This window comes from Dermacentor silvarum, chromosome 9 (genome assembly GCF_013339745.2).
Source record: "Dermacentor silvarum isolate Dsil-2018 chromosome 9, BIME_Dsil_1.4, whole genome shotgun sequence".
Taxonomy (NCBI): Eukaryota; Metazoa; Arthropoda; class Arachnida; order Ixodida; family Ixodidae; genus Dermacentor; species Dermacentor silvarum.
This window is the reverse complement of record NC_051162.1, coordinates 136,569,613-136,595,400: the sequence shown is the minus strand read 5'-3', so window position 1 is coordinate 136,595,400 and position 25,788 is coordinate 136,569,613. Positions and strand designations below refer to the sequence as shown.

General features: G+C 49.4%; 1 protein-coding gene across 2 annotated transcripts in view; it reads right to left on the bottom strand.

Annotated features, from left to right (window-relative positions):
* Positions 1–853: 853 nt before the first annotated feature.
* Positions 854–25,788, bottom strand: part of LOC119464424 (aldehyde dehydrogenase, mitochondrial-like) — a 126,656-nt gene continuing 101,721 nt past the window's right edge. For both annotated transcript variants that reach the window (XM_049656425.1, XM_049656426.1), the window contains exons 12-13: positions 15,583–15,622; positions 854–1,086 (exon numbers count right to left, since the gene is read on the bottom strand). In XM_049656425.1, coding sequence (XP_049512382.1) covers positions 1,054–1,086; positions 15,583–15,622 — 73 coding nt within the window. In that variant the 3' untranslated portion in view covers positions 854–1,053. The remainder of the gene's footprint in view (positions 1,087–15,582; positions 15,623–25,788) is intronic.

Below are 25,788 nucleotides of genomic sequence, written 5' to 3'. Positions count from 1 at the left end.
AATCAGCTAGCGGAAGACAGGGATAATTGTAGATCACCGGGAGAGGCCTTCGTCCTGCAGTGGGAATAAATATACACTGATGATGATGATGACTAGCCTCCGTTACCTATGCTTACAACAGCGCCACTCAGTCTACCACAGGATTCTCCCCGTTCTTCCTTCTTTACGGTCGTGAGCCTTCCTCCTTCATGGACACTATACTCACATATCGCCCCGATGCCTCTGAATCCACGATTTTATCTGAAGTCGCCACCTATGTCGAGGAATGTCACCAGCTCTCGCGCTCACTTACCTCGCAAGACCAGGCCCACCAGAAAGATTGTCATGACCGTAGCTCCTCTTCGCCGTGAAATTTGCCTGGTACATTGGCGTGGCTCCGCGTTCCCTTCTCCCCTCCCGGTCTTTACACAAAGCTGCTGCTTAAGTATGGCGGTCCTTAACGGGTTCTACGTCAGACGTACGTCTCCTGTCCACTAAGTCATTGAGCTCCTTCAGCCATCTACAGACCAAGGGCGCCGCGGCCGCAAAAGGTTGAACGACTGAAACCGCACTACGACCCGCTAGTATAGCCGTTTTCTTAGGTTGCCAGGCTGGCTTCCTTTTCACCGGGGGGGGGGGGGGGGGGGGGGGGGGTTGATAGTTGTGACAAACACGGACGCAAGCAAAAGACATGGACGAAGAGTGTTGTTGGTGCTCGCACAGCTCGGCTTTGACGTTGACCGGACCTTTCTTGTGTCGCCTGATTATTCTGATAGATCACGCCTTGACTTGAATGTGTGCTTGCAAAATCATTAAATACTTTATTAACATGCTTTGTGCGACTGAATGCTCCACATTGACATAGATTCCGACATTGCGTGAGTTCTTCGTAATGTTTTATTTAGAGACCATGACATGGGTCACTCCACCACAGATACTAAAGCAGTGCTAAATTTGTGGATAGCAAATGTGCAAGACTGCGATTTTTTTATCGTCGAATGCAATATCCTCGTGCAAAAGTTCCCCATAGTTGCAGCTTTGCGTTGTGCAGCTGTGCATGGCCAGAACGTTTGCTTAAGAATTCTTCACGGGAATTCTTGTCACAACCTGAAAAAGAAAAAAAAATTACACAAAACAAACACGAAGACAAAGCTAAACATAATTTTCAAGTGACGAATCGAAACCGTACAATTCGCTTGAGCTTGACGCAATTGTTCTTGTATTACCCATGTGTTTTACTTGCAGGGCATCGCGGCTGATGATAGTGAGTTCGACAGAAGTGCCAAACTTTGCAACAGGGCCTGAGATGGGAGAGTATAATCACGGCCGCTGGATAAAAAAAAAAAAAGTGCGTCCTGCCGCGTCCTCGGCTGGCTCGGCGTATAGAGAACGTCGCACGCTAACATTGCACGCTGTTTCGTGCACTGTCTGCTAGCGCTATGCCGTGCTGCTGCGCATATAACTGCAGCAAGAAGCGTGATGATGGTTATGCAGTTTTTACGATACCGCAAGGAAAGCGTGATGGCTTGCGCAAGAAGCAGTGGCTGTATAACATTGGCCGAAAGAACCTTGTTCCGACAAAGAACAGTGTTGTTTTCGAGGTAAGGCGTATTTCTTATTGCTCGTATCGAAGCATCCCCTAATGCTGCGTTTTTTTTTCAATTCCTCCGGCCTGCTCATTAGCGTTTTTGCTGCGGCAATTTGTACGTTGCATAAAAATGGGGTTCTCCTCAGAATGCTGAATATTATGCTGGGACTCCATAACCTCGCACGTCGTCAGCTGTTATTCAATCGGAAATGCAGAGCTATAGATTCTGCTTTCCACTGAACAAATATACCCGAAGATGCAGCCTCTCGATCGCACTTTTCGTGATTGTTAGGATCCGTTGCTTGTTTTACTGAAAATTGAAATAGCAGCTTGTAGAGGAGCTATTTACAGGTTACTTCGATGTGTTTGTCAGTCACTTAAATACAATGAATGCAGGGCCTAAAAAATTAGTGGCAAGTATACCCGTGGTATTGCAGGAGATGAGCGCCAGCTAGTCCACATTTTATTAAGGCGAGACCCTTAGTTGGACATGTGTCAAGGTGAGCATTTGAGGTACAGAAAGTAACGTGACCTAATGAAGTCCAGAAGCGAGCCAAATCATGTCCAGCCGTGTATAATAGATTATTAATGATTAGCAAAGTAAAGTCAAGACTGATTAATGTTCGATTAAGGTGGCTTAAGGTCGATTAAGGTTAAGTAAGGAGGGCTAGGGCCGATTAAGGCGGATTAAATTGGATTAGGGTGGATCAAGATGTAATAAGGAGGATTAGGGTGGATTAACGTCGATTAATGTGCTAGAAGGTTTAAGATGGATTAGGGTGGATTAAGGTCTATTAAGGTGTATTAATTTAAGGACGTTTTCTTGAGCATGTATTTTTCTCAGCTGCCATCCGTAATGCATGGCATATTTCTACACTAGCATTGTTTCTCATTCTGAATATTATATGATATTCTTCTACGGTATCTGTATCATGTCAAATAACGTTTTTGCGCGTGCATAAAAATAAAGAATCTTGTTGACCATTCTTTTTGATTTTTGTGCGATAAATGTTTTTCTGATGTCTAATCAAAATCACAATTTTAGCTAACCTACTACATAATTTAAGGGTATGTCGGTGTGAACTATCAAAATATTTTATCCAGAGGTGTTTCTTTTGCCTAAAAATATAGAATGCCTTCTCCCATAGGCATACCGAGTATTTTTTAAAGCTTCATTGACACCGACGCCTAAAGAATAATCTGTAAATACCTTTCCTCAGCTTCTGTTATTGTGGGCGATGAGTGGTTGGCGGCACCGCTTCATCGCACTGAAATTGCGCAACCGTCCCATTAAATGCAGAAACCATATCGCAAAAGCTACTTTGACGTTGAGACGAACACATGCATGGACGGACGATGCACTCGGCAGTAATTCATTATAAGTAGGCACGCTGAATATAATACCTGCGGTGCCCATGCGCGCACATGCAAGAAAAAACTGCCAAACACAGCGATGTGCCACAAGCAATACTAGATCAGATGCACAAAGTAACGCAGCGTATCATGTGGCAGAAAAAATATCTGGAGTACAGAACCCGCCTCAAAGCTCCTTTTACATCAGTGTGTGTCATTCATACGGCTTTAAGATGAAACGAACCTCCTCAAAAACGTTGTCTTCAGCATTCTCCATGCTGTTATCACCATTTTTCAAAATTTTCTACGCCACTGGGGCGCGCAACTGGCCCAAAATCTTGCGCCTCCATCGAATTCTGCGGCCCGTCCGCGGGAGCCGAGGCGGAATAGCGTGCCGTGAGCAGCGCGCGCCGCCGGCGGGCGAGGAGAATCGAGGAGGAAAGCGCGATGGGGAGGAGAGTGTCGCTACTTTCAAATTTTCAAGGGGCTTTAGGCTCACCGAGTCTCAGGCCGCGCAGAAGATCCGGTACGACAGCCGACATCGGGGCGTTCAGTTTTCCCCTGTGTCACGGAGCGGCATATTTTCGAATGGTTTGGACGCTGATTAACGACACGCCGAAGTACGAGCGTCAAACACGTGGGCTCCTGACTGTGCAGCGTATAATGCATTCGACATCGACACGCCGAATTACGAGCGTCAAACACGTGGGCTCCTGACTGTGCAGCGTACAATGCATTCGACATCGACACGCCGAATTACGAGCGGCAAACACGTGGGCTCCTGACTGTGCAGCGTACAATGCATTCGACATCGACACGCCGAATTACGGGCGTCAAAAGCGTCGTGGCCGCTCGGGCTGCCATCTCGATTCCAGACGCGTCACGCCGATTACGGACCCCGAAGTGTGCGCGTACGGCCACGTGGTAGTGCCGGGATCAACCTTGGCCCTTGACAGTGGGAGAGAGGCTGATCTGCGGTGCTTCGTCCATAGTGGGAGTGCGGCCAAGATTGTTGAGAGCTAAGAGCGCTGAATTCGGAGAACGCTACATAGCGGCAGTTTCCCTACCTAGGGAACTAGGGAAAGGACAGGCTATTTAAGCGCATGTTTTGGGCCCTGCTGATTAGTCTAGAAGCTGAACCTATGCGCTGCTGAGAAGCCGTTGGGGGGCTAGTGCCGTCCAGTATCGCCTGGGCCGCCTGGCCACGTCGGAACTCCGAGGAACTTGTTGACGTACGAGACGTCAAACCAGCGTCTGCAACGAAGCTCACGGTAGTTCACCTCAAGTTAGCTCAACCTGCTTGAGAGAAGTCGTCAGATCTAGACTCCCGGGAACCCCAGCCCAGCAATTCGCATCCACCTCGACAAGATCGGACCGCCAGCATTCTTCGGGAAAGCTTTGTGCACCGACTTCCACGGTTTATGGACTTGCTGCTGCTGCCCGGCCATGCGTATGACACCATTTGTTTTCTTTTGAACTTTGATTTATTTTGATCTTTGTTTTAGTGAAATGCTGTTAAGTGCATTCTTGTGTATTTGATCCTCGCACTGTTTCATATGTATATGTTCTGTTAATTACTCGTATTTATTGGTCTTCATCGTTGTGTGATATTAAGTTCGGGTGTGTTAGTCTGTCTTGTGTTTTTCTTATTATGTTATTTTATTAACTTGTGTATATTTATCAGTCGATAAATATCTTGTTTTTTTTTGTTTACTCCCGACTCCGACTCTTTTCACTGTGCTCGCTTGCGTACGGAACGACCAACCAGCTTGTCTACCCCGTCGATCGACTTCGCGCTGACGACGAATCGGGGACAGCTGTGACACCCTGGCTTCATTGTCCTCCTATAGACTCCACGTCGCCGCATCGGCTTGTCTTAAAGGCTGCTGACACGCTACACAGGGCCCTCCCTACACGATATTGCGACAGCTTGGCGATGTTAACTACGAGATCGCTCCGCTGGACTTGACTCACATGTCCCCACTGACGTTGTGCATGTGTCTCGGCTGAAGCCTTACTTTGCCACCAGTTCACCTCCATTATAGCTAGCGCCGAGACGGCGCCTTTACAGGCGGAGGTTATCTTACGGCGCAACCAAGAGTGGCGCCAAAGTCAGAAGAAGGCGATTTGACGTGTTGAGGTGCCCCTAATTTACATTTCCATGTAAATTAGGGGCTTTAGGTGCAATCGGTCTGGACAGCCATATTGTTTGTACATCGTTGCCTTTCTTGTAAATATTGTAAATACATCTTTATATGTGACTTCCGCAACGTAACAATATCAAACAGATAGAAGCATAAGTATTTAAGGTCCAAAAGCTTGTCTATCAGAGAAATCCTAGACTGCACTAAGCGAAGGAGAATTGAGCAGTAGCTCTTGTCACCCATGAAGACAACCTATAAGCGCTTTTAGCTGAGAGGGATAGAAATTTATTATGAAAGGAAAACTCGGATGTCGGACTTCCAAGAGAAGTATGCAAATCTGGAAGCTTGCCATGTTCAGGTGATCGAGGCGTAGCTGCAGGGCGCTGATTGTGGGAAGCAGGTAAGCCATGCACATGTTTTCATCTGTCACAAAAGAGCGCGTAATCAAAGCGCGCGCCGCGTGTCGTGCAAGCCAGCGAAAGAAGCACGCCCGCCCCACGACAGCTTCAACAGAGGGGGAGAGCGCATACGCATCAAACATCCGACGCGACCAACGGAGTCTAGACGTCTAGAAGCATAGACGAGGCGACGGTAACCAGAGAGAGAGAGAGCGGGCGCCGAGGCACCCTCTTACCCGGCGAGTCGAGAGAGAGATTACTACAGCGTGAGCGTGCGCCAACAGGATCACTCACCCCCCTCCTCTCGACGACGCTCCGACGGCGGTGGTCGAAGGTGCGAGAATTGACTAGAAGACTCCCAGGCTTTGGCCATGCTACGAGATCACCACTCCAATAGGAAGGTTCGAGAACGCCTGTGGACGCTATAAAAGCCCCGTGCGGGAATCGGAAGGGGGATGAGACCGCTCCGGTGAAGAGATGTAACGTGGAGACTGACCTTTTGCGGAAGAAGGGGATTCCCCGGCAAGCTAGTCGACGAGTTCATCGAGCGTCTGCATTTCCGGAAGAAATTCCTTCTTCGAGATTTGCCCCGAGCTACGCCGAGATCGTCTGACTCAAGGCCAGCACGGGTGAATACGATTGCACACTTAGTGTTCCTATTCATTTTGTACTTTAGGTGTTGGACTCTTAGTGCTTGTCGTTAATTATATTCCTGTGTTTTCTGAAGACCCATCTGAATTGTATTGTGCTGTGTCTAGCCTAAGTGTGCACGTGTGTGTGTAACTGCCGTGTGTGAAGAATATATTTTGTTGTGTTTTGGCAACTCTGGGCTCTGACTCGGTCTTTGGACAGCAACCGGCGTTCGCTGGCACACCAGAGGGCCCATTCTTAATTGTCCTTGCTTTCGTGGGATTATTTTCGGAAGCTAAGTCGGCTTTGGAATTTGGTCCGGCGTTTGCGCCTCCTTCACGGGGTGTGTGACATCATCCCTTTGAACACTGCTTATTTCCCGCCAAATTTAAGTGCTCAAAGCTGAAAAATGTAACCGATTACTTGTAATTGGCTACTCAAGAAAGTAATTGAATTAGAATGAGCATTACCAAGTAAATAACGTAATCGTTAAATTACAAAATAACCAAAATACGCAATGATTACAAGTAATTATTTACGTATTATTCGTTACGTTCAAGTCTGCTTCGAATGAATTCACAGCGACTTCTCTACGTGAACAAACCCAGAGTGAAATGTGTTCGTTGAAGGCAGCCACTGGCTCCGGTGGAATTACATATACAGTTAAACCTGGATATAACGAAATTGACAAATTCCCGAAAAACTTCGTTATAAAGAGGATTTCGTTATATGCAGGTTCGGCACGAAAATTCGAAAAATAAACGTTTACCGTATTTACTCAATTCTAACACCCCTCAGTTGTAACGCGCACCCGTTTTCCGTTTTCGTCGAAGCACTCATCCTCGGAATGTCACACCAGGTACCGGATGCGTGGACGCGTGTCGTTTCGCACAAGCGCGAGGCATCGGAAACGAAGAGCGAGCGTCACGATGGCGCCGTATAGTGTTACAGCAGAACCTCGCTGTTACGTTCCTGGGGGCTGCGTTTTCCCGGCTGTTACGTCGTTTTCGACCGGTCCCGGCACAGCTCCCTTAGAACTCAATGCATTGGTAACCCCGCTGTTGCGTCGCAACTGTGGGACCGTTCCCGCATCATACGTTGCGAACTGCCACCCCGCGCAGGCCCGAGCGGCCATTTTGACTTTTCATGTCGCTTTGCTTGGTGGCTTGACGATGGCATTGGCCGCCCAAAGTGCCGGGGGCGACAACTATGACGTAATTTCGGTTTCCGCCAGCAAAACTATGGCCCTTGAGATCCGTATTCGCTATATAATGATGGTGTCCATGACGCGTTGTAGCCATAAAATTGGTTTTGGCTCATAGATATTCCGTATATACGGGTACGGCCACGCTAGCGGCAAAAAACGCGCGCGTCATGCAGCGAGCGGCAACGCGTCAGCGCCTTGCCGCGAGGCCACCGTGGCACGCGCGTCTCGGCGCGCGCACTGTAGCGCGGCTGCGCGGTAAGATCTCCCGCGCTCTCCGAACGGGCGAGCAACACCGCGAGCGCTCGTTGTTTCATGCGAGAGACGACGATCGTCGATTGAAAACCCGGCGCGGACCAGCGGCGTTCCGGTTGTGATGGCTCCGTGACGTCACCCTCGTCGCTCTTGATTGGTTCTTCATCTCGCGGCACGCGGCATTTGCCGCAGAAACCATTTCGCGCGGCACGCCACAAGACCCCCGATTCGCGCGTCGTGCGTCCGCTTTTGCCGCGCGCGGCATGACGCGCGTTTTTGCTGCGTGTTTTTGCCGCTAGCGTGGCCGTACCCTAAAGTCCAAGGGCGATAACGCAGTCGCCGCGCGCCGTATGCTGTATGTGCGAGTGAAAACGTGCGAGGGGAGCCGACGACCGCGTCTAAATCTCGCGCGCACAAGAAAAGCGGGGAGGAAGCGCGCCTTCTTCCGTTGCGCTCGAGGTACCGGCGAGGGAGCGAGAGGGGAGGGATAGCGGGGCGGCGCGCGGTCGCGCAGGCCGTATCTTGAAAGCGATCTGCGTTGGGGCAGAGTCTAAAAAGGTACGTCCACACTAGCGACAAAAACGCGCGCGACACGCCGCACGCGGCAAACGCCCGCGCGGCAGGCTCGCGCGGGCAAGTCCACACTCGCGTTTTTCGGCACGCGGCAACGGCGCGTTTAGTGCCGCGTTGTCTCGTTCCATTCGATACTTCTCGTGACAACGCGCTCTCCGTTCTGCCGGTTTCGTGTTCCATTGGAAGTGTCTGTGTTTCTTTGCGCCACTGCCGGCCACGCTCAGCATGCATGTCGGATACGGACGAGGAGGTACTGGTGGCTGTGAACACTATAATACTTATTTGTTCTTTACTTGTGCAACGTCGACGTGCCAGAAAGCGGACGAGAAAGTTTTGGGTGCGCCCTATATGGCGGTACAGGGACACTGAGAGCCAGGCGCACACTCTGCTTTCCCGTATGTGCCAGCGGTTGGCACGCAGCTCCTTGTCCTTAAAATCGACGTTCGATTTGTCATAGAGGCACGCATATCCGCGAACGGCTTCCAAAGACGCCTCCATTGCGAGGCGAATTCTTCGTCGACGTCTCGGTGGCGGTGTGGGAAGGCTTAGCAAAAACAGCCCCCTTGACTGGACATCGCCTCTGAGGTTTTACGGCGTGCGCGTCACTGCTCGATCTCAGAGCCCATGCATTATGATTCTTTGCTTGTGCGGCAGGTGGCGCCACAATTGCTCAGCTCGCTTCTGATTGGTGCTCGTTTTGCGGCTGCGGCAAAAAATGGGTCTCGCACCCATTCGAGCGTTTGCCGCGCGTTGCTGCCGCTTTTCGTGAATCTTGTAGCGCGCGACAGCATCGCTCGCCGCGCGCGGCGTGTCGCGCGCGTTTTTGTCGCTAGTGTGGACGTACCTTAACAGTAGGTGCGTCGGCGACTCGTAGCTTTCTGCGTGCTCTGTGTTCTCGGCGCTCAGTTTGCGTTGAAGCGATAGACAACAACACGAAGGTCACTTCGCTCGCTTCTCCAGCGGCGCTTCCACACGCCGCCAGCGTGTTTGACAGCGCGTGTCCGCGCTCATCGAGTCTGATGTGCCACAGCGTGTACCAGCGCGTCGGCAACATCAGCTGGAAAAGGAGAGAGTGCTGGCTTGGCGGGCTAGGCCAGCTGCAGCAAGCGGCAGGATCAGATTTGAATGAAGGGAGGGGGAAAGGTCACGCCCGCGGCGGCAGGATCGTCCGGGTCGAGGGATGCAGGGCCGCCTCGCACACGCACGCACGCACGCACGCGTGCGCTCGCTTCGCATTCCATCGCGGCGGAAAAGGTGCTTCCGGTTGCTGCTCGCGCAAAAATGACAAAATTTGGGGCGAAATCTCTAGGTGGTTGGAAGGGAAAATTCGTTATATCGAGGGGGTCTCCCGCTGCCACTTCGTTACGTAGAGGTCTCAAATACATGTGCTTCTATGGAGTAACGGCGGGGAATAAAAAAACTTCGTTATATCCAGGAATTCGTTATATGGAGGTTCGTTATAAGCAGGTTTAACTGTACCATGTTAAAGATAAAATACTTCAGGAATCATCTAGCGTTTAATGACAATGATTGTGCGCGTCTGCTTTTTTATTAGTATTTTTCTTCTAGCGCTCAGCTTCTCCTATTTACTGGATGGCGCTCTGATGTGGTCTTGGAGCATATAGTCAGCAATGCCCCTGTCCACAAAGACGCGACAAAATGAAGACGATGAAGGAGTGCAGACTCGTTCGTGGTGTAGTGTATGCATCTACATTGTATGATGTATGTAGCTATGATTGCGCTTGCTGATGTAGTCCTACTTTTACGATTACTGTTATTTGGCTTATAGTGATTTGTTTTCTCTTCTTATGTTGTTAATCGACCAATATTATGTGCAATGGCATAGGCTTAAGCACATCGCTTAATGTGTACTGCCTAATATGTACTGCCTGCCGCAAAATATTGTTTTTGTTTTTGCCACACACCCAAACTGCAGTTTTTCAAAAACTATATTGCGTCATGAGAACATTCTGCCGTTTAGATTCTCTTCCCCATGCATTCCTAGTGCACCTCCGTGGGTCCTACCTACACCGCTTGTTAAACTTCAAATCCCTGGGATTACGAGGAAGTCCTGTGTTTCATCCATTGGCCTTAAGCAACTAACCCTATCGCACATTTTTACAGCATACAGTGGTACTTCTCACGTGTATAGAGATGGCTCTGTTACCCCATGTGCCTCCGCCGCAGCCTTTGTCATTCCGCAAATGTCCATCGCTCGACGGTTTAAATTAGACCACAAGTCCACTTTAACTGCTGCACAACTTGTTGCTATCCGCGAGGCAATACGATATATGGACCTCGCATATGGACCTTATTTTGCGACGCCAAACCCGCTCTTCAAGCCATTGAGTGCGTTATGAGACAAGGCCCTTATTATATTTTAGCTCTAGAAATCGCAGAGCTTCTCGACATTGCGACCAAATGCGGCCACCACGTCACCTTTCAGTGGATACCTGCACACTGTGGCGTGATAGGAAATGAACAAGCAGACACTGAAGCTAAAATAGCTGTAAATAATGCGCCAGAAGTAAGCAGCGCGTTCTCACGAACAGACACGAATGCCCTGCTTCGGTGCGTTATGCGGAACTCTACACTTGAGTACTGGACCAATCCTGATCGACGACACAAGAGACTGCACAAATGGGACCCAGAAATGAAGTTCCGCATGCCTCATAAACTGAAGAGGAGCATAACAAGTCTGCTACACCGGATTCGTCTTGGTGTTGCGCTCACGAGGCGTTATACACATATCATCGGCTGCAGTGACACTGGTCCCAACTGCGATCACTGCCCAGTGCCAGAAACACTTGAGCACATATTTTGCTCATGCCCAGCGTACGCGCGAGAACGGCAGAGCCTCATTTCTAGCATTCAACGAGTGACTAAAAGACCAATATCTGACGAGATTGTATTATGTCCTTGGCCTGACGCCAACAGCGCAGCTGTGGTCATCGAAGCGACTATAGCCTTCCTTCAAGCCACTGGACTCCATGCACGGCTATAGTATGACCTCAACGGGAAGGACATGTACATACGCACCTCCTAATCTTAGCATCATCATTCATCGCTCTTTTTATCCCCTCCCTCCTTCCCCAGTGTGGAGTAGCAGACCAGAGCAAACTAACGCTCAAGCCGACCTCTCTGCCTTTCTTCAAATAAACCTCTCTCTCTCTCTCTCTCTCTCTCTCTCTCTTGTTTTTGCGGTACAACTGTCGACTGTATTGCAGGGGAGAGAGAGAGGAACAACTTTATTTTGTATTGTAGGGGAGCCGATGCCCACCAGGCCTATCCGCCAAATACTACGGTTTCGCCGAGCTGCGGCAGCTCGCGCCGAGCTCGCGCAGCATAGCGGATGCGAGGTGGAGAGGAGGAGTGAGGCAGGTGGTGGTGGGACGGGGCTTAGCGGGAGAGAGGGAGCGGCGCGGCGGGCACAGGTGGTGTAACGTCAGTATGCAAAACCCGTGCGCTCGCTTGGGCGGTCCTCTTTCTCGTAGTGGATAAAGAAGTAACGTGGCGTTTGCTCAGCAATGGCGAAGACAACCGTCAGGACTCACAAGGAAGAAGCCGCTCGACTGGAGCGAGAAGCTGATCGTGAACGGAAGCGTCGACAGAGATCCAATCCTGAAGCGAAAGCTAGGGAAGCTGAAACCAAGCATCGCAGAAGAGAAGATCCCGAGTTTATATTGAGGGAAGCCGAGAGTTAGCGTAGGCGAAGAAATCTTAGCATTCTCAATCTGCAGTGGCATTTCAAGAAAATTATGCGTGGCTCTGTTTTGGCAAACACCAAAGACCAGCGGAGATAGGGGAAGCCCAGCAAAACTTAGACTAAGTGTGTGGTTTGCCACTACTTTACTAGGCTTCCCACATCTCGATCCACTCAATAACTTCCCTCAATAAGCGAATTACCGTTAGTTATATTCAAGTTCGACTTGGATTCTAACTGGCAGGATCACCCTTTAGAGCAAGCAAACGTGCCGTAAGGCTGGTTGGGGCGTTTGAGCAGCTCTTACATAGCTATCTTCCGCACGTGTTTGTTTTCATGCGCTATCTGCTTTTAGCTGTGCCCCCGACTGCCAGTCATATACATATTAGCCAAGGTAAATCTTTAGCCACTATGGTAACCTTTTGGATGGTGATGTTGATACGCCATGTAATTCCTGAATATTGTTGGAATATGATGTATATATAAAAGTTGTGGGGATGCGCGACTCTCACGTATCCCCTCATGTTGTTTTCCCCGCATGGCTCCCGTCTCCTGTAATCCGGCTTCGCCGCGTGGGTTACGGTCGGTGTGGTTGCGGCACATTGCGAGAGATGGCGCGATGATGATGATGATGATGATTTATTGGCATCCCCTTTGAAACGGGGCGGCGACAAATAGTCACCTAGCCTGCTTGATTTAATCAGGTATACTATACATGTTCTTTATCTAACATTTTTGTATACCTCTCATTATTTTTCTTTTTCAAAAATTTACCTTGTACCGCTGCCTATGATTTTAAGAGATCAGGTCGTATCCATATTTTCCCTGATTTTTTCCACCAGTACTCTAATCGTCTCTTGCTGATCTCTACGGCTGATCTGTTTATGTTTCCTTCCACTTTAAACCCAAGCGCTTCTGGGAGTTGCACGTTACCTACGGTTCTCGCTGGGTGGATCCGGTCGCATTCCATCAGGATGTGCTGAGTGGTCTCTGGATCTTTACTGCAGCATACACATGTCTCATCTAGTTCCGAATATTTGTTCCGATATGTTTTTGTCCTTAGGCAACCGGCTCGAGCCTCAAATAGCAAGGCACTGCCCTTTGTGTTATCGTACAAATTTTCCCTTCTAATTTCTTTCTTCTCATTCTTGTAAATCTCCATTGTCCTTTTTGTTTCCATTCCTTGCATCCAATTCACGGTCTCTATTTCTCTCACTTTCTTTCTGATGACCCCTGGTTGTCTATTTACAGTTTCGATTATCCTGTACTTGGTTGCCAACTTCCTTGACCTCTTCCTCCATTCTGTGTCCACGCTTTTCATGTAGAGATACTTGTGCACTTTAGCCGCCCATTTATTTTCATCCATGTTCCTGAGCCTTTCTTCAAAACTAATTTTGCTTTGTGCTTCTCTGAGTTCAAAAGAGGCCCAACCCATGTCTCCATGCACTGCCTCATTTGTCGTATTACCGTGTGCTCCCAAAGCCAACCGGCCTACTGATCTTTGGTCAACTTCCAAACCCGCCAATATATCCGATTTTAAGCATATAATGGCATTTGCGAACGTTAGCGCTGGCACCATTACTCCTTTCCAGATTCCACGCACCACCTCATACTTATTGTGGCCCCATAGTACTCTGTGTTTCATTATTGCTGCATACCGCTTCCCCTTTATTTTCAGATTATCTTGGTGGTTGCTTGAGTAATTCTTTCCTTCGTTTATGTGTACGCCGAGGTATTTATATTGCTTCACTATGGGTATTACTTGCTGTTGAATTGACACCACGAAGTTACTCGTGTGTTCATTAAAGATCATAATCCCCGATTTCTCTGTGCTAAACTTAAGGCCTAGATTTGTCGCTGCGTTCCCACAGATATTCGCAAGTATCTGTAAATCTTTTTTATTGTCCGCTAGTAGCACAATGTCGTCTGCGTACATCAGTCCAGGGACCTTCTGTTGCACCATTTGTCCATTACGCAAGTAGGATAAATCAAAACCTAATTCGCTGTTTTCCAGTCGTCTTTCTATGCCCTTGACGTAAAGCGTGAACAACAATGGTGACAGAGGGCATCCTTGCTTCAATCCTTGGTGAATTCCCACCATTTCATTTCCTTTTCGGCCTTCCCATACCACTTGTACTTGGTTGTCTCGATATATCTCCCTCAGCAGCTCCACGAAATTGCCATCTTCGTATTGAAGAATATCCCACAACAATTCCCTGTCTACGTTGTCATAAGCTCCTTTAATATATAGAAATGCTATCCATAAAGGTCTTTTCTGAGCTACTGAAATCTCTATGCACTGAGTTAGTACAAACATATTGTCTTCTAAGCGTCTGCCTGGCCTGAACCCATTCTGTAGTTCCCCCAATACATCGTTTTCCTCCACCCACTTCGACAGTTCTAATTTTATGGCTTGCATTGCCATTCTATATATCACCGACGTTACTGTAACTGGCCTGTACGAGCTCGTCTTATCCTTATCTCCTTTGCCTTTGTAGATGAGATTCATCTTGCTTTCACGCCATCCAACGGGAATATTCTTTGTTCTAATCACTTGCTCTGTGGCATTAGTCAGCAGTGCCTTGCTTTTTGGACCGAGGTTTTTGATTAGCTGTATTGGGATTTCATCGGGTCCTGCTGCCGTGTTGTTAGGGACATTTTCTGCTGCCTTTTTCCAATAAAAGCTTTCTATGTTAAATTTTGATCTCTCAGGCCTCTCTGTTGTTGCTGGATCTGTTGTCTAAACTACGCTTTTTCTCGTGCCGAAGTTATATCTGATAACGTCTGTGATGTACCGCAGCGCATCATCGCCTTCATAGATGTTACCGTCTTCATCCCTTATAGCCGTTTGCGAGTTTCTAGTTGGAACTCCGAGTGCTTTTATATGGTTCCAGAATCTTTTTGGGGCGCCTTTGTCTCTTTTGTGAATGTTATGCACCCAACGTTCACTTGCGCATTTAATTTTCTCTTGCACGAGCTCACTCGCAACCCTTTTATTTTCTCGGTATGTATTCCATCTAAGGAGCACCTCTTCTTCTTGTAATCCCAACTTTTTGGCTTCTCGATGAACCCTAGAGGCCTCTTTACGCTCTTCTATAGCTTGTTTAATTTCCTTGTTCCGCCACTTAGGTGGTTTCATCTTTCCAATCCAACAATTGTTTTGCCGTGTCCGCCTTATTTAATGCTGCATAACCTCATATGTCCGCCTTATTTCATGCTGCATAACCGAGTGTCGCACTGCTAACGCCACCTAACGGCGGGGTTACTAGGGCGCAAAAGGACGAAGGCGCTTCCTCTTGGCTTGGAGGTCGGCGCGCAGCTCGTGCGTGCGCCGGCCCGCTTCGCGGGGCCGTCCCAAGAAGGCTTAGGAGCAGGACATCGGTGTGGACGAACACGGATCGTTCAAACGTGCCAACGTTCGCGTGACCGCACACGTGAGCGACTAGGCGATGGTGTCATATAGCATGGGGCGAACATATCCGGTCGCGGTGAGTCGGACTTCCTTGATTTGTCACGCGCCCATGTGAATGTTCTATGCGTAGTAATTCGGCTAGCATACATTAGTGTATGAAAGGTACAATAAATGCCCCTCTGACTGTTTGCACTACTGTGTTGTTGTTCCTTTGTCCCAAGAGCACGTGTGAGAGACCCCACAAAATCGGCCACTTGAGTCTCCTGCTTTCTCTACTTTCATATTGGCGGCGGGGGTCCCCGGTGTTCCCTGTAATTGGTGTCTCTGCGGCCTTTTCACTCACCGATTTGACTTCGGTGTATTCCATGATGCCATCTTCGCCCCTGCACAGAACAAAAACCCGCAGACTTTGAACTGCACTCGCACGTCACCTAGAATATGCCTACCATCACTACCAAATGTGGACTCGGTGGATGTGTATATCTCCCAGGATAGTGGACAAACATACTACGTTCATAAAACACACATGTAGCACTTTTGGGTGGCTGTAAAGTAATTTATTGCAAAGGCAGTAATTACCCACACATTTTCACGTTTTATCGCACATGACCCATAACATAACAACATTCCTTACAATTTGGAGACCTGCGCCACATTTTGATTTCACAACACACAGGGAAAAACACGTGCAACGGACGTATAATGCTTTCAAGCAATGTAATAATTGATTCGCTTCAAATCTCGTACTAACCCACACAACTTAAGGTTTGTGCGCACATTCCCACACGCCTCTTATTCCTTCAAAATGTAACTGTGTGCCACATTCCGGACACAGGGGGACATTCTACGTGGTTAGTAAAACGCATTTAACGCTTCTGAAGGCTTGTGCGATTTGCTGCAAAGCCTGTATTAACGTAAGCAGTTCAAACCTTTATCTCACATCAACCATTTTGCTCACGAAAATCCAGCATAAATGAAATAAAAGCTCCCTAAAATTGTATTCTCTTAAGTCGCGCACGTATAATGTCACTTCTCTCCTTTTTTTACAATGTTTATAATGGTTCCCAATTGTGATGGATGAAAGAAAATGACACCGACGACGACGAAGTGTGCACGCGTTCTTTCGCGAGTGGACCACGCATTGGAGTGATCCCGCCAAATCAGCGATGACCCAGTGGTATTTCGAAGATGCGTCGTACCACGATTGGGCCACGTATGGCGAGCGCGTGGCGAAATTCTTCGTGGCGAGAGACGCGCCTAGTCAACGGGAGATGCAAGAAAGCAGGCCGACGTGTCGGACGCCGACAATCAAGGCTCTAAGCAACGCGGCCGTCCCTGGAGCTGCCGCCCGACCGTTGCCCTTGGCCAAGGCGTTCGCCAGCACGAGTAATACAACTCGGAGCGTGGCGTGGCCTGCTGTGATACAACTTGCCGCGAACATTGCGGATCGCGGGCAAGGCGTCTCCTCGGTCAGCTGTTCGGCGGAGCACCGTTCGTGGCCTGGCTAATGGCCGCATATGCGCCGAGCACTGCGGCTCGAGCGCAAGCTGTCCGCTGGGCAGGCTGACCGTTCCTGCAGCGTGCACTGCGGCTCGGATGCAGGCTGACTGCTGAGCGGTCATTCCTGATTTGTCAAGAGCCATCTTCTCCTCGACGTCCAACATCGAGGCATGTTCTACGTCGTGACGTCATCGTCCCTCACTCCGCCAACCGCTCGTCTCTTGCCCACGTACTGTGAGCTGCTACATGTTTTGAACTCTGTTTCTCGAACTCATAGCAACCTAATTCCTTTTAGCATATTATGTGTGTCATGTGCGTAACGTTCTGTCCGGGTGCACTTTGCCTTTTGTCATAAATGAAGTTTGCATTTTGCATCCCGAGTCAGACTGGCTTTTCCTGCGCCCTTTTTCCTCATCGCGCGGCACGACAAACGAGTGGGACGAACGTCGTTTCGTAATTTTTCTTTACACTAATTTACAGCACTTATCAACCTGCCCATCGTGTGTTATCGTACCGGGGTCACCAGTTCAAAAATTTTGATGGTATGAATTCGCTTGCGAATTTTGAGACAAACCTAGAATCATTATATGTTTAAATTCAATGTTTTTTTGGCATTGTACTGCGAAATTTCTGCTGCTGTTTTGTTTATGCTATTGTATGGTGTTTATACATTTTTACTTTCAGTTTTCATTGTGTTGCTTGTATTACACTGTTTGTATATTCGCTCTTAGTATTGTGAATTATCCCACCCTGTAACAGCCCGAAAGGGCTCACAGTATTGAAAATAAATAAATAAAACAGAGATGATTTTTGCCGGGACTAACGTATTCTTCCAGGCGCCTCTCACTCGTTATTGCCATTATTCATCGGACCATCAACTTCCTGGTGACATTGTCTGTATAATCAACGAGCTTAATCACAAACTAAAGAGTCATCTTGAAATGTGAGCATAATCCGGCACAAGTTTCTTTTGCTGCAGAAGCGATTTGTTTATAGTGGTCGCCTGAAGACTATCGCTGTACGCATGCCAAGGAAATTACATCCTGGCATGGTGGAACCTGGCCTGCCAAGTGTATAATACATCAATTTTGTCTGTTTTGGTCTCAACAGACGTAGCCTACATTATAGTTATATCGCTTTTCGTTGTTGGGTTACTGAGCTGTGAACATCAATTTTTGAGTTGTTCTTTCAATTTTAAAGTATTCAGCATTCTTGTAAAAATGATTACATAAATATAAAATCTGATTCATACACTCTGTACATTCTATCTGTTTCTTTAGTGCAACAAAACTCCTCAAAATGGATGCCGAGCAAAACGATTCCTCCGCGTATTTAGATAGGAGCTCCTGAGGTAAAGCTTTATCTTAAGTGAGTAATTGAAGGTGTAGTGGGGATGAAGCAACGCACGTAGCAGTGGGACACTGTCTTGGATAGAGGTGTCGCGAAGCAACGCACGCAGCAGTGGGACGCTGTCTTGGATAGAGGTGTCGCGAGCTGTTGACGCCTGCTGAGACTGTCTTTGTTCCCGTTGTGCAGCCCTTCCGCCTGACGTCCCCTTCCAAAGGTATTGTTGCTCCCGGTAAAGCCATCGCCGCTGCATTTAAAACAAGAAGCATCGTATCTCCAGCATTTGACTGAGCCGTGAACCAATGCTATACCGAAGAAGTTAGCGTATATTGGGACATGCACACCCTGGTAACTAGCTGGCCTAAAAGCCCCCCTATATGTTTCTGTTGTCCCTGTCTTTCGTCATCTAAATAAGCCGTTAAGTTTTGCTAAGCTGCCTATCATCTCTGCCCGGTGCCTCCACTCCAGACGGGCGAAGCCTGCGGTTCGCATCCCACGTCGTAACAGAAGCGATCATTACAACAGCCCACCGTTGTTGGAGGACGTTATTTTAGGTCCTTGGCCAGACGTTAAATCGAGTTTTAAGATGATTCAGGCGTTGCTGGACTTTTTAAGAAGTACGGGCCTGGACTGCAGGCTTTGAGTATACCAAATTGCTTGCCATATGTTTTACATCCTCCTTCTCTCGTCATCGTCACCCATCATGTGCCTCTTTCTTCCCTCTTTCTTTCCCTCTCCCCCTTGCCCCAACACAGAGTAGTTGGCTAGAGGAATGTACCTCAGGCTGACCTCTCTGCATTTCGTATCATTACACTTATCTCTCTCTCTCTTATTACAAAAATGCGGCTGCAACACGTTCACTGAGCTAAGTCATTTGGTCAACGGAGTCGATTGATGGGGCCGTCATGTCAGAATCTGATTGTAGGCAGGGCCTTTTGACTGGGCTGCAACAACTAACTAACACACCATTTTACAAGTTCGCATAAGGGCATAGTGGAACACCTTGCGAATACGGTAAATAAATCTCCCTGTAGACGAGGTAGTCGTGAGCATATAGCCAAGTATTCCTGGGCACACGCACGGGAGATATAACTTTCGCTCAGAATGCTGCCTCCTCTTCATTTCAACATCTTAAAATCTAGCTCCGTCACTTTTCGTGCGTCATTGTGGCGCACAGATAGACACAATGACTATAGAGCTTTTATGTAATGCCATGTGTGCGCACAAGGCAAAACTGGGTTCCCGCAACCATAATGCGTGCGAGCGCACGACGCTCGTAGAAACAGTTTGCGAGTCGTGGGCGCGCTGCTACATGTATAATTGAGTTTGCTGTGATGTTGTGACATATACATAGCGTGTTCGCCGTATAACATGGCCCTGCGAACGCAAGCTTTGTTCCCCGCCACGGGATGACTACGTTCCTGCGGCTGCATCACAAAAGCGCAAAAAAGCGTCGTTGACTACAGAAAGTGAAAGGAGCGATGGGGATAGGCCTTGACTGCTGCAGGAGCTGCAACCTTTTTGTAAAGTTTTGCGTAACACCGTATCCTATCAAAGCAAAATAAACAAAAAAGACGGAATCAATATTAGAAGCCCGACATGCTGCGTTATCTTATTTACTGGCGTAGCTATCCTTCAAGGTCATCTAGTGCGGCCGAAGCGTGATTTCGCAAACGCTACGAAGTATTCGGCCACGGTTGGGTCACGATCTTGCTGCAGTCACCGTCGCTCAACCTCTCGTCCTTGGGCTCTATTCCCAACACGCATGGCGGCTGCACGGCCACCAATATCTGCCACGTGGCTCTCTGATTGACTGTCGAGATGTCCCGCCTTTAAAATTCATGTAAGCTTCATGTAAACGGGGAGGTGTATAATTCTTCGAAAAACATTTTTGTTATCGTCCATGGTGGCTATATTGCGATGTTGCGCAGAAAATGAACGACCGCACGGAGTAACCCTGACAGTGTATTTGCAATTTTGGGAACTCATTGTGGCTTTGTGAGATATATACTTTACTTAAAGCGCAAATGCCGATGACACAACAAGGAAAACCAGACAGATCGGGTGCTACTTCAACCTAAAGTTTATTCTCGGAAGAACATCTATTTATCAGTTGATACAAATCATAAGTAAAGTACGTTATAGCACAAGCGCGCTCCAACCCCCCCCCCCCCCCCAAAAAAAAATGTTTAAAGAAAGTTGCAAAATTTAATTGTGACACGGCTATCATCAATTGTCACGGCTATCGAAGCATCAATTGCGATAGCAAATTAGCAGAGAGCTGTACGGAGTAAGGATAGTAGTTTTATCAGCTGTATTAACTTGGACACATTCGCTAACTAACTGAATTAACAAGCACGGTGTCAGCGCGCACAAGGAAACATGAATAGACCCTACTCGACGACCGCAGACAACCACTGTGAAAACGCTGGCGTGAGCAAGCGCAGCGGCAGCAGCGATCGAATGTTCGTGCTGTCTATCGCTTCAACGGAAACTGAGCGGCGAATGCACAGCGCATACAAAGCTATGAGTCGTCTGCAGATAGCTTTCAAGATACGGTGCGGGCGACCGCCGCAGACGGGCAAAGTACAAGTACGCAGTTGCAGGCAGAGTAGAAGCCGCCACCCCCCCCTCTTCCTCTCCCGCTACCTTCCCGCTTTCCTTCTTTCGCGTGCGAGACTGAGTCGCCGGTTCCCCTTGCGCCGTTGGTGCCGCAGCACAACGTCGCCCCTTTCCCTCCCATGCCCCCACGGCCTTTCGCGCGACGGTCGCGCTTGCTCTCCGCCGTGCGTTCGCTCTCCGTGACAGCGCACGTCCCTCGCGCGCTTTCACTCGCACATACACCATACGGCGCGCGGCGACATTTTATCTTCGTTGGACTTTATACCTCACTCACGCGCTTTCCCCCGCACATACAGCATACGGCGCGCGGCGACGATTTTATCGCCCTTGGATGGAACCTCACGGTGACGACGACGTCTACGGCAGAAATGCGCTTGAAGTGTCCCTATAATTGCTATTGCAATAAAAGCGGGCAAGTTTGCACTCGGTCGTGCAAAGCCTCGGCAAAGCGAAATTTCGTGTCAATCCTTAAGTCTTACTGGCTGCTACTGATGGGCACTAACTTGGTTGTTGCTAGGTCTTAACTTTGTTTAACTTTGTTTAACTTAACTACGCTTGTAGGGCAGGTATTCTCGAGCGATCATTTTCGGGGGTACGCTTCCCTTTCGCGACATTTCGCGTGACTAGCGCTGGACCCGTCGGCGTCTACGAGGGACAGCTTTCGTGGCATGCTACAAACGCCGGCAGGCAGGCATGAGCCGTGTCTGTGTCGGGCGAAGCGAGCGCGAACCTGTGCCGGCGGTTACTAGGCAACGCGAGATGACGTCATCGCTACTGCTTCGGCGCATGCGCGGCTAGGCAACGCGGGTGGCTTTGGCAGCGGCTCTGCGCATTGCCTCGTTGGTGCTGCTACAATTTATTTCTCTCGCTCTCATTTTCTCTTTCTCTCTCCTGAGCATAGCGCGCGCAGAGCGCATGCTCTCCTTCCCTCTCCTTAATGTCCCATGTCAAGGCAACATGTGCACGGCCCGGAGAGCAGGCGAATCACACGCCGCTCTGTGAGGTGGTTGCTAGGCAGCGCAGGTGACGTCATCGCTCAGCGAGGTTTTGTTCGCGACACACGGACTGACGGTCGGCTTAAACATCTGAGATCCGCTGTTAAAACCCCTCTTTGTCAAACAAGACGGCCGTGAGGCCGGACGTAGCTAAGAAGTCGAGTGAACCGGTGTGCCCGGTACGAGACGACCGTTGGCCAAGCTTTGACACGACATTTATGCACTCGGCGACACATGCACTCCTGGACTCCTCCGGAACGCGAGCGGCAACCTTCCTTGACAACGTCAGCAACTCTGCCGGTGGAAGACGTGGCATTAGGCAAAACTTGGATCCAAGACGCAGCAGCTTCTCGTTCTCCGAAGCGATGGGCTGGTTACTCAGGTTCAATATCGAACCCTGCATTGGGCCTGGCTTCTTCTCCGAAGGCAAACAGGGGCGTCTTCTCGTTCTCCGGAGCGATGGGCTGGTTACTCAGGTTCAATATGGAACCCTGCATTGTGCCTGGCTTCTTCTCCGAAGGCAAACAGGGGCGTCTTCTCGTTCTCCGGAGCGATGGGCTGGTTACTCAGGTTCAATATGGAACCCTGCATTGTGCCTGGCTTCTTCTCCAAAGGCAAACAGGGGCGTCTTCTCGTTCTCCGGAGCAATGGGCTGGTTACTCAGGTTCGATATCGAACCCTGCGTTGTGCCTGGCTTCTTCTCCGAAGGCAAACAGGGGCGTGTCTGGCACCAGAGTCACTAAGTAGTTTGGTTGGTCGCCTTTATACAACTTTGATAGCTTCGCTGAGAGCGCCTTTCATCTCGGTCTTGTCTGCAGACCACACGTAGGCAATCCTTGAAGAATCGTACTTGGTGCCATAGCTCAGCATTGAGCACTTGGCATATCCTCCTTGCGTGTCCCGTGGAAGTGCGCAACTCGCCATAAAGTACTTGTACTTCTGGCAAACACAACGAAGCCTAAGCATACCATGAAAATGCTCTTGCCCGGCAGATACGTTTGCGATCAGCGAGGACAGAGCGGCAGGATTAGAGAATATAAGTTTAGATCACATACAAGGGCACTGTGTACTAGAAATTAAGCCTACAAGAACTGAAATTTGGGCTAGTTTGGAACAATTCATACTTGACTTAAAGCGCGATAGTCGCCATGTCAACTTCTGATTGGCCGAAGAAATATCACCGGAGAAAAGTCAAAGGAAGGGTCGTTGCGTCCACGTCTGTTTGAGTTTGCCTGACGGTTGCGCTGAGCCATCATTGCAGACATTGCAGAGCCGCACCAAATATGCTAATGGGATGCCACGTGCAATAGCAGCCGAGAAGCATTTTTAATGCCGTATTCTTGCCGTCGGTTGGAGTGACGGAATTATTTTGTCTATTATTTATGCCCATGACATTTGCATCGCTATCATGCGATGTTGGAATTTGTGGCTGAGGCTTAGAGGTGGCCGGAGGTGACGATGGGCCGTTCCGATCGAACCGGAGCTCGCACGGACGCGAGCCCGTGACGTGGGCTCCCCTGCACAAGATTAGCAGGGGACGCAGGTCGGGGGATCGACTGCCTTGTGAGCCTGGCCGCAGCGGTGACAGAGGGTGGACTTGGGCTTCGTTCACACGTCCGCGCGGTGGCCGGGAGCCCAGCAGTTAGTGCAGGGCTCGGGTTTCGGGCGGAACGGGTGGCAGCGGTAGATCCCACAGTTGAAGACGATGGCACTGGGGAGTGTTGTAGTGCCGACGAAGGTGATGAGGATAGATTGCGAGCGCCCCATCTGGCGTGCGTCGGCGATGGCGTAAGGGGTGTTGACATTCATGGCTTGTAGACCTTGAACGATCTCGTCCTGGGTTTGGGAGTCCACGGCGTTGTATATAATGCCGCGGAGGGCGTTGTCGGGTGCTGCCATGTAGGCACGCAGGGGGTAAGAGGTGGGACCCAGGCGGAGTTCCGATACCCGAAGGTAGAGACGAGCGCGGGGTTCAGATGGGGTGCTGATAGTAAGGGAGTTGTTGTACGGATTGATCCGTACACGGTCGGCGGTGCGGGCGGTGGCATAGTCGATGGTGGCAAGCCTGCAGAGGATTTGTAGCAGGGCTCCGTTAGTGGTAGTGCGGAAGTCAAGCCCCCCTCCCGGTCTGAAAACGATTTTGAAGTCCTCTGCTTGGAGGCGAGGGAGGGGAGCGTGACGACGGAGAGTGGTAGTGCTGGGGGTGATGGCTGGCGGTGGAGTAGGGGTCTTGGATGGGGGCGAGGCAGGCGGCGTCGAGGCGATGGCCTGGTGGGCCGCGGCTGCACGGTGTGCTTTCACGCCACGGATCCATCGTGAGTCGGCTTCTAGCTCAGCAGGGGTGATGGAGACGCCTTCGACTTGGTATGCCATGTCGGCGGCTTGGATGGTTGCGAACGGTTTCGGCGGAGGCGGTGAAAACGGGCGGCGTCGGCCGCAGGTGTGGCGTGGAACGCAGCTGCGAGTTGCGCAGGCGCTCGGAGTCGAGCGTTGCGCGCTATGCTTAGCGCGTCGGTGGCGTGGCAGATCACAAAAAAAGGTTCGAAAAGGTCGAAAATGGTCGGAGTCATTGGCCGGCCGCCAGGTCGAGGAGAAAAGGGAGCCGAGACGGACGCCGCTTTCCCTGCTCGTGGCCTTGGTGGTGGTCGTTGTTGAGGAGCTTGCTCGAAACACGTCCGGCCTGTTCGGCGGCGGAAAGAAAACTCCCGTCCCTGTGGTAACCTACCGTTGCACGTTTGTCGGCTTTTTTTTCCGCCATGTCTCGCAGCTGTCGCTGTTCGTGTGTGGTTCAGTGGTGTACGAACACATCAAGACTAAGTGAGCCATGCGACGTGAAATTGTACCGCATCCCTAAAGACAACAGGTGAGCACCGTGCTGTTTACTTCCCGGTTTTTATTTGTGATAGTAATTGTGCGCAGCCGTACATGGCTGTCCGGTGGTGAGGCAGCAGTTGGCTGATTGGAAAACACCACAACGACGCAGTAAATCGTTATGCCAACAAGTAACGAACATAAAGCTCCTGATAAATATAGTACCACCTGTGCGTATCGCAAGGAACACGTGTGTAGGGGCGCTTTGCACTTATTTCTATCTAATTGGTCGCAATCGTTTAAAAATGCATTTCTGAGAATTAAGGTTGACATATCACAACTAGCACTCTGCCGCGAGGCGAAACGAGTTCTGTTTTGTATGTTCCAACTGCGATGTTATAATTTATGATCTTCACTGTTCTTCAGGATGGAAGCGTTTTTAACCTACGCTGGAAGGATGGACCTAATGGGTTTGCCCAGACACAAGGTCAACAACCGCAGAATGTGCTCGGTGCACTTCACGGAGGTGGATTTTATGGACAGAGAGAGAAGCAGGCCGTGAGAAGCTATTCTGCGCATTGGCCATTAGATCAATTACAAGAAATGTTTTTTACATGTGCGTACATGGAACACCATCCGCGTTTTGTTGCATTCTATAGTGTGTTGCACTGTCTGCTCCAATTCTGGCTTTCGCAAACGAACACAATAAAGTGAGTCCAAAGAACTGTTGTGTTGTAAGTGCAATTATTTTTTAAAATATAATTTGAGCACATGCTTGCTTGATACTAATAATGAATGGGACTGCGTGCATGAAAACGCAAAAAAAAATCCACTGCGCACAAGCACGCAGCACGAATGCACGAATCGCACGGCCAGACAGGAGAGAAGCGCGGAGCGCGCGCTTCGGTCCGGCGGTGCGTCTGATAACGCCCGCGACAAAAAAAAAAAAAAAAAAAAAAAAAAAAAAAAAAAGCGCCGCGGACAGCTAAAGAAATAAAAAAAAAAGAGCATTGCGCATGGCATGAGGGGAGGGTGAGGCGAGGCTTGCGAGGAGGAATAGGAAAGTCAAGAGGGAAAGGAGAAAAGAGCGGAACAACGTTATCTTAAAAAAAGTAAGAAAAAAAGTGCTATAGCGAAAGGAGGAGGGTAAAAAAAATCGCGCCGCTTTTCTTTCTTTTTTTCTTTTTTCGCCACCGTAGTACCGTCATCCATCCGCTAGGGCCTAACTGAAGCGCGCCTTGGCGCTAGCGTCGACTGAGCGTCTGCTATACAAG